Source organism: Dicentrarchus labrax, unplaced genomic scaffold (genome assembly GCF_905237075.1).
Source record: "Dicentrarchus labrax unplaced genomic scaffold, dlabrax2021, whole genome shotgun sequence".
Lineage (NCBI taxonomy): Eukaryota > Metazoa > Chordata > Actinopteri > Moronidae > Dicentrarchus > Dicentrarchus labrax.
In genome coordinates, this window is record NW_026136710.1 from 12,815,764 (window position 1) to 12,824,781 (window position 9,018).

The 9,018-nt window shown below is 40.9% G+C and overlaps 1 protein-coding gene across 1 annotated transcript; it reads left to right on the plus strand.

The window, feature by feature from the left end:
- The first annotated feature begins 405 nt into the window (after positions 1 to 405).
- On the plus strand, positions 406 to 6,738 carry mpx (myeloid-specific peroxidase). Its single transcript, XM_051411882.1, has 16 exons — positions 406 to 566; positions 671 to 736; positions 837 to 924; positions 1,121 to 1,296; positions 1,552 to 1,684; positions 2,243 to 2,369; positions 2,452 to 2,658; positions 2,751 to 3,114; positions 3,251 to 3,411; positions 3,557 to 3,815; positions 3,897 to 4,067; positions 4,162 to 4,399; positions 5,037 to 5,254; positions 5,374 to 5,411; positions 5,645 to 5,695; positions 6,589 to 6,738. Exons 2-16 carry the CDS (start codon positions 673 to 675, stop codon positions 6,595 to 6,597), a joined length of 2,304 nt encoding a protein of 767 aa, XP_051267842.1. The 5' UTR covers positions 406 to 566; positions 671 to 672; the 3' UTR covers positions 6,598 to 6,738.
- Positions 6,739 to 9,018: the final 2,280 nt, after the last annotated feature.

Here is a 9,018-nt window from a genome sequence, read left to right on the forward strand (position 1 = left end):
AAACTATTATTTCCAGTGAGAAAAGACTGGATCCAGTTATGTCAAATACTAAAATGAAAAGGGATAATGTGTTTGATTTATTCAATTATCAGTCTTTAAGAAGATTGTCAAAAAGTAGACAAATTATTTCTGTTTCTTAAACACATTAATATTCAAATAAAAAAAATTAAAGGTTTATTCAAATAGCTCCATAGGGAAATATTATTTAAAAAAACTACAAATATTAATAATTTTAGTGTGTTATGTCTGTTGTTGTCACCATGGCGATCACTATCACTGCTTCCAGTAGCAGCACTTGTTAGGCTATTTATGATATAGTTTCCAAAATCAGAGCATCAACCCTATCAGTTGGCCAGAAACAATAACTGATAAGAATAAGGGATTTTCTTCAGCACAGAGAGAAGGAAGAAGGAACTGCTCTTTACTGTAGCTTCACCTGGACAACCCCGGGGGCGAGGCCTCGGGACCTCACACTGAGTATAAAGGAGGTGACGATGTTTGTCACAACACTAACTCCAGATCTCCAAGAGCATCTGATATCTTCACAGCTGTCTCCTTAGACACAGGTAACTGTATTTCTTTGGATGCTCAAATGTTTTGTTATATGGTATTTAAGAAACATTTTAAAAACAATTTAACAAATTAAATTAATTTTTGTTTATTTGTTTAGAGATGCTTTTCTCTGTCCTTCTTGTGCTGGGCGTCTCCCTGGTGCCAGCTCACTCCAGTCCAACAGGTAGGCTACAACCTTCACACTGACGACATATTTCACCAGTGAAGTTTAAAATTATTTAGTCACAATTGAACAATTTAATGAGTTTGTTATTTTTTTGCAGAAAAATATCTAGGCAGTCCTCTCCTTCAACGCTGTTTTGAAGACGCAAAGAAACTCGTGGATGATGCGTACACATACTCCAGGGAAGAGTGAGTTCATTTTATGGGATATTTCACAAAATAATAGATTTTCTTTCAGATTTATTTAGCATAAATCTTCACTGAAGCTATTTCTTTGTAATGCAAGCCATTCATACAACAACTTCATAACTGTGTAGCAAACTGTGAGAAGCTCCAAAAAGATCACAACTTTCTTGTTCAACTGTGTGCGACTTTTCTCCTCAAGGAGTCTGAGACGAGTCCGCAGAGACGTGGTGAGTCCTCACGATGCTCTTCGTCTAATGAAGCAGCCTCGCGGTGACACACGCTCAGCTGTGAGATCTGCAGACTACATGGCACAAACCCTTCGCCTGCTGCACGACAGGGTGCATCATGTCCACAAACGCTCACTCAACGCAACAGGTCAGACCTGCAGCACTCAAACAAAGACAACGCATACAGACACACACACACACACACACACACACACACACACACACACACACAGTGCTCACATTGGTTTTTTGTGACAACTCTTCCTGGTCTAGGTTAAAGGTCGAAGGTTTACTGTGGGGATTGTGGAGCACTTGAAAGCTGTAATTAAGGTCTAGACATATAAAGTTGACAGACATGCACACACATTGTGAATCTATCAAACGTGTCTCTCACATATTTCAGATTTACTCTCTGAAGAGGACCTGAGAAGGCTCGCAAATATAACCGGATGCTCAGCTCGAGTCAGTCTTCCACAATGCCGCACCACGCCGAACCTTAACAAGTATCGCACCATCACCAGCATCTGCAACAACCTGTAAGAGAAACATTCCTTCAGTCTCATCGTCATTTTCCGTGATGTTGTTAAAACTAAATAAATATACTCACAATTAAAATAATAATAATCAACAAGAAGACAAACAGACACTACAGAACACAATTAAAACAGATTCAAGAGCAGAGTAGTTTTTAATGTAGTTTGGAATTAAATTAAATTAAAATGACCTATAGGTACAAGCCTTAAAAGCAACATTTTGTATTTGCATGCTGGACAAATGTGAAAAGATTCTGTTTTAAATACAAATTTTGTAAAATAAGCTTGCAGTTTTCTTTCTGTATTTTGACTTCTGTAACACCATCTTTGACATGCAAACATATTTTAAGGTGCAATTGTATAGTTTTTTTTCCCCAAAAAGCAATCTGTGTTGAATTAATTGAAACAGGGTCTGTGAGATTGAGTGGTGCTTACATTCAGAGGAAACGCTTGTGAAATACACCTAAACATCTTAGGCCATACACCACAAAAGATGTGTACACTTCCCTGGGATTTCTCAAGCAGTATTTCCAAACATGGACTCCTCTTGTTTCCTTTTAGAAATAACCCTCGCATCGGAGCCGCCAACACCCCCTTCACTCGTTGGCTCCCTGCTCAATATGACGACGGCATCTCCCAACCGAAAGGCTTCCTGAATCGAACAATCAACAACTTCTTGCTCCCACTGGTACGACCTTAAAATCCCAGACACTCGCTTTGATGAATGTACATAACTGCTTAAAATGAACACAATTCTCCTCCGCTCTCAGGTGCGACAAGTGTCCAACAACATCCTAAGCACAACTGACGCAGGTGTGGTCAGCGACACAGAATACACTCACATGGTGACGTTGTTTGGGCAGTGGAATGACCACGATCTCACCTTCACGCCGTTCTCCCCCAGCATCCGCTCCTTCAGCAATGGGGTGAACTGTGACGAGAGCTGTGAGCGAACTGAGCCATGCATCCCCATCCCGGTCAGTGTCAAAGCTCAAACCCAAACATTAAGATGTTGTTTTCATTAAAAGCTTCTCTCCCTAATCTTTGGCTTCTCTTTTCCTACAAACAGATTCCTCCTGGCGACCCTCGCTTGCCCTCCCGCCCAGACAGCTGCATCCCAGCGTTCAGATCTGCCCCTGTTTGTGGAACGGGATACTCAGCCTACAACTTTGGCGGCGACCCCAACAAGAGAGAGCAGATCAATGCCCTGACAGCCTTCCTGGATCTCAGCCAGGTGTACGGCTCTGAGGACAAGCTTGCCCTGTATCTTCGCGACCTCGAAAATAATGACGGCCTGTTGCGCGTGAATACAGAGTTCAGAGACAACAGGCGTGAGGTGCTGCCCTTCCACCCTTTGCAGGTGAACATGTGTGCCACTCGCGCAAGAGTCACCAACGACTCAAATGCCAGAGAAGTGCCCTGTTTCATCGCAGGTTAGTCATCTTGTGATTTCATTGCTGATCTATAAAAAGTAGAACAGAATAATAGAAACATGAATCTGTAGAGGAACACCTGTCATCAACTATTTGAACTGTATGTGATCTTGATGGGTACATTTCTGTGTATCAGGTGATGTCCGCGTGGATGAGAACATCGCTCTGACGTCCATTCACACACTGTTTGTGCGTGAGCATAACCGGCTGGCTCGTGAACTGAAGAGACTTAACCCACATTGGGACAGTGAGACACTCTACCAGGAAGCCCGCAAGATCATGGGTGCTTACACACAGGTAGCTAAACCTGAGAGCCTGTCAGCATTTATAATTCTATATTTATATTTCCAAAGCATGTGTCATACACTCCACTGTCTTATTCTCAAAATCTCTCTCTCTCTCTCTCTCTCTCTCTCTCTCTCTCTCTCTCTCTCTCTCTCAGTTGTTTGTGTTCAGGGACTATCTGCCACACATTGTCGGGGACGATGCGATGCGTAGACAGCTTGGCCGTTACCCTGGCTACAATCCCAACGTTGACCCCAGCATCTCCAATGTCTTTGCAACAGCAGCTTATCGCTTCGCCCACTTGGCCATCCAACCAACCATATCCCGTCTGGATGCAAACTACAGGGAGAATCCTCAGTTCCCCAGTGTCCCCTTGTTCAAGGCCTTCTTCACGCCCTGGAGAATCGTGTTTGAGGGTGAGCTTGACAGAGAAGTGCATTAACTTATCAGTAACTTTGTCTTAAACTGTCACCCTAATGTTTATTTTGTCTCTGCAGGTGGCATTGACCCTGTGCTTCGTGGTTTGATCGGACGTCCCGCTAAACTGAACACTCAAGATCACATGTTGGTGGATGCTCTGAGGGAGAGGTTGTTCCAGTTTGTGCAGCATCTGGCTCTGGACCTGGGCTCTCTCAACATGCAGAGGGGACGCGATCACGGCTTGCCTGGTACATCCCTCACTATACACCCTTCTTCTAATGTCTAATCTTTTTTTTAAAAGTCTGCATCCACTCTTTGCTCACTTGTTGTTTACTCCTCTAGGCTACAACGCCTGGCGCAGGTTCTGCGGGCTGTCACAGCCTAGGAACCAGGCAGAGCTCGCTCAGGTCCTGAACAACAGAGACCTGGCCCGCAGGCTCCTGCAGCTCTATGGTACACCCGACAACATTGACGTCTGGATGGGAGGCGTAGCAGAGCCGTTTGTCCGTGGTGGCCGTGTAGGGCCTCTGTTCGCCTGCCTGATTGCATCACAATTCCAGAGGATCCGTCAGGGTGACAGGTCAGTATGTGTGTATTTATAATGCATGCGTGGGATCTGAAAGCATAATATGTTTTTGTCTAAATATAATTAGGTGCAGTCTGTGGTGCTTTCAGCCCAGTCATATTTGTTGTTTGAACCTGTGGGGGCTTTTACCAGATACTACCACTGGGGGGCGCAAATTCTACACATAATGGATTTAAATTACACAGTTCACATGCTAATGTTGAACATTACATTAAAAACGTGTTGCTGTTGTGAATAGATAAACTAATGCATGTAATTGCAGTTGTACTGTAGTGATTAGTACACATGATAACACCCTGCACTACTTAAGCTAGACAGAGACAGAGAGGCAACAGTAACAACTATAATAGTAGAAATATGACTAATAATAATAATGATGATAATAATAAAATTGTAATTGTAAAAGTCTCCATAACAGCAAAATATGTATTTATTCTTCTTTGCAACCTCGTAAAAGTAGTTAGAAACAATAATAATATTAGCTGGGAGGTTTTGAGACTATCTTTCTAGAGTTGGGAATGAGATAACTCTGACTTTGTTGATTGATATATAAAATAAATGCATTTAAAAAACAATATGTCTCAGATGTAACTAATCTCTTCTCCCTGCTCCTCTTGTTTGAAATGATCAGGCTGTGGTACGAGAAACCAGGTGTCTTCACCCCCCAACAGAGAGCTGCTTTGTCCACTGCCACCCTGTCCAGGATCATCTGTGACAACACCGGTATCAATACCGTCCCCACTGATGCCTTCAACGTCCTCTCAAACAGGAACCGGCTCGTCAACTGCTCCAGCCTCCGACGTCTGAACCTGTCAGCCTGGAGGGAGAGACCCTGCACGGGGAACTCAGGTGAAATACCACTGGGGGGGACTAAGCATTTTTCATTCTGAGTTTAACCTGGTGTGTTTATCTCTTCTCTAATCACTTGTATGGAAATGGTTCTTCATATGTGGTGTTTGATCTTGCAGGCGCGGGTGATAGCTGTAATGAAGTCAGTGGAACAGAGGTCGGTTTTAAGCACTAACAACTGATAGTCAAATGTTAACATTTTAATAGCACAATGAAACTACACCTTCTTAAAAAGTGCAGATTCAAATCATTTATCACTTGTTGTCTTCTTGGTGAGGGTGGTCCTTACTAAAAAAGAGACCATTCATGGTTTACTAATACAAGCACATTTTGAAAAAATCCTGAAATTATGAGACTAGATTTTAACTTCTACATCTTCTTCATATACAGAATGTGAACGAGTCGGACCCCCAGGACCAAGGGGGCCTCGAGGACAACGAGGTAGTGTACTTGTTGTTGTACACACTGTCTGTTCAACCTTTTGAACATTGTATACAGTGCTGAATGTCTCCCAAATAGCTGAAAAAGGTTTAAATACTATAAATGTTTAACCCATACTGACACCCTATAACAAGTAACTTTACAATGAATGTGATTATAATAATACTTCATTCTGAATGCATTATTTTAAAAGCCACAAACAACAAAGGCTGTGCTCAGTTAAGACTAAAAAACACATTTCAAATATAAGAAATACATAAGTAGGTGGCAACCAGCTGAACTATGGGTAAAATGTTTAGAGATGGCGAGTTTACTTGTATACCGCCTTTCATTAAGGCAATTCAAAGTGCTTAAAAGGGCATTAAGACAAGGTATAAAGAGAAACACAAGGTAATGAGCATTCAAGATACTTACACAAGTACACAAGTATTATCAGCAGCATGTAGTTAAAGTAATAATAATTAAGTATGGTCATTATGCATAAAGAGGCTCCTTTCTTGAGGAACATATATTACAGGATTATTATTACTAATGCATTCATCTGTGAATGTGAGTTTGAGAGAAATTATGTTAGAAAAGGGTCTCAATTACAGACTGAAATGCCCCGATGAGAGAACTGAACAATGCATCATGTTTCAGAAGATCATACATTTTGTAATCTGCAAAACAACAAAAAAGTTAAAGATTTCCATCTATTTATATTAAATCTTGATAGTACTGTAGTATAAAGTAGTAAATACTCAAGTATAGTATCTCAAAAGTTTACTTGAGTACCGTAATTAGGTAAAAGTTACATTCTATCTCTGGATAATTCCTAACGAACAATGACTACAAGCCCACAATGTTAGTTTTTACAGCATTTAGAAGTAATCCATACTTTTGTTTCTCTGCAGGTCCACTAGGACCCCCTGGCCCGAGAGGCCCTCCTGGACTGCCAGCACTCAACATCAATGCCTCACAACCACAATCTGCCTTCTCAGTCCTTTTGGGCAAGTACTACCCATCCTCAGAGAGAACCATTCGTTTCCATCAGGTCTTGTACAATGAACAGAATCAGTACAGCACTAAGACAGGGCTGTTTACTTGCGCTACCCCCGGTGTCTATCAGTTCAGCTTCCTCTGCACGTTTTTTGTCGGTTCAGGAAGTGTGGACCTGTGGCATAACAAAAAGCTGGTCCTACACGGTTTCAAGTTTTATCAGGGAGGTCACCGCATGTTATCAGGGGACACGGTGCTCAGGCTGGAGACGGGAGACAAAGTGTGGCTGGACGCCACTGAAGGGACCACCGGCCTGAGCACCAAAAGCTTCTTCTCGGGACACCTGCTCTTCGCTGTGTGAAACAAACACTTCTTCTCCTGACTGAACCGCCACCCTCTAACACACCTGTGGTCTGTCTGCTTTAGGATCTCTGCACTGAGCTTCACTTTCCATTAATCAGGTCATGTGTAATATCTATTATTGATCATTCACTTCTTTTCTTTTGGGCCTACCGACCAGACTTGTGCACACCGTACAAACATTATAAATATTTTCTGACAAAAGAACAAATTTTACATGCTTTTAGCAGCCTCATTAATATTAAATGTGATTACAGCACATTTGTTAAACTCTGTTACAGCATGCAGTCCATTGGACCGGAAATGTATTTGATAGTAGGATTTACTTGTTTCATTAGGAAAATTTTATGCACTGATTGAAAATTGAAGCATATGTTTAAAATGTGTTGTGCTTGTGTCTATGAGGCTTGTTTTACTGTAACTTCTGTATCTGTTGTATTTTGCATTCAATAAATAAACTAAAGAAACTGAGCCGCAGCAAACCTGTTGTTCATGTGTTCTTATTTATGTGAATCACAAAAAAGAGAGAGAAGACTACTCAAAATGTAATTTAATGCTGTTAAATTTGGCAACCACAGGAGAGTCTGGAGTAATCTGTGTGTCAGTCCTAACCATAAGATCCTGAAGTTCTTGGTGTAAGAGGACTTCACAAAGCATTACACTAAAATTAGCTGAGAAGATAGAGGTAGGTCAAAGAACCTACTCACCTTGTTTTGCTAGTGCTTTGAAAAAGATACAACTCCTGAGCTTTTAAAACCTCTCTGGTGATGGTTAATAAGGATCCACTGAGTTGACCAACAAATCCAATAACAGTGGAGATGATGGCAAACACTGACAGTGCTGTGTGATTCATTACAGGGGAGAACATAATTAGAATTAATAACATGAATGAATGATAACAAATTGTATTTAATTTTCCATCTAGTTTGGCCTTCAGTGTTCAGTTGACCTTTTGTGTTAGAAATTATTATATTATTATATGTATATACATATATTGCATGTTTTCACCATAATGTCTCATTTGTCTCTTGGGACATGCCCAAAATTTGACTTTCTAGACATCGAACAGCATAATGCACTTACTGTGTTAGTAGGCCTATGTCATTTACTGACTGACACTGACTCAAAGTGAGTCTACAGTGACCATGCTGTGTGTGTTTACTACAGGTGCTGAGGAGACGGTGTCATTTCTGACAGTCAGTAGAGGGAACAGACAATCACAGCTCAACATGAAGGCACAAAAGTTGGACAGTTGATATCATCTCTCTCTCCAAATCTTGTTTTCAGATTTGTTGAGCGTGAAAATGGTCCTCAGTAGACCACTAATTATCAAGGGACACCTGCTGATGGAGGTTGGACAGTAACCATGCAGGTGAGACAACTAGACTGCTTCACTGATTCATCCTCTAAAAACCCTCAAACGCTGTATCAATTCATAAATCAATGTAACTTTTTGAGTTTAAAGGTATATATTTCAAACCATCCTTTTGGGCCTGTTGGAAAAACACAAATTTGGTAAAAACGTACTTTTACTTGACAATTTGTCCGTATAAAATGATCATTTAAATTATTTAAATATCCTGGGACAGGTGTGGAATATGTAAGTATGTCTGTTGGCTGATACAGTGCCTGAAGACGGGCACTGTGGGTCTTTGTTATAGTCCATATCTTTCATCAATGATGCGTCACTAAAGTCAGCATTTAAGAAACATACTTAAACTTTGTTAAAAAGTTATTTTTATCTTATTTTTACAAAGCTTCCAGTTCTACAAACTTTTCTTAGACGTAGTATCCATGCTGACCCAAGTAGTCGCCACAAGAAGATCAAGCTTTACTTTACATCTCAGAATATGTTTTTCTTTCAAGCAGTGATGTTAAACTTAAGAAAACAGCTCACTGAGTTTTGTTTTAATATTGACATCAGTAATCTAAATGGAACAACAAAGAAAAAAATTACTTTAATGGGAATACCTCCTGTAGATGGA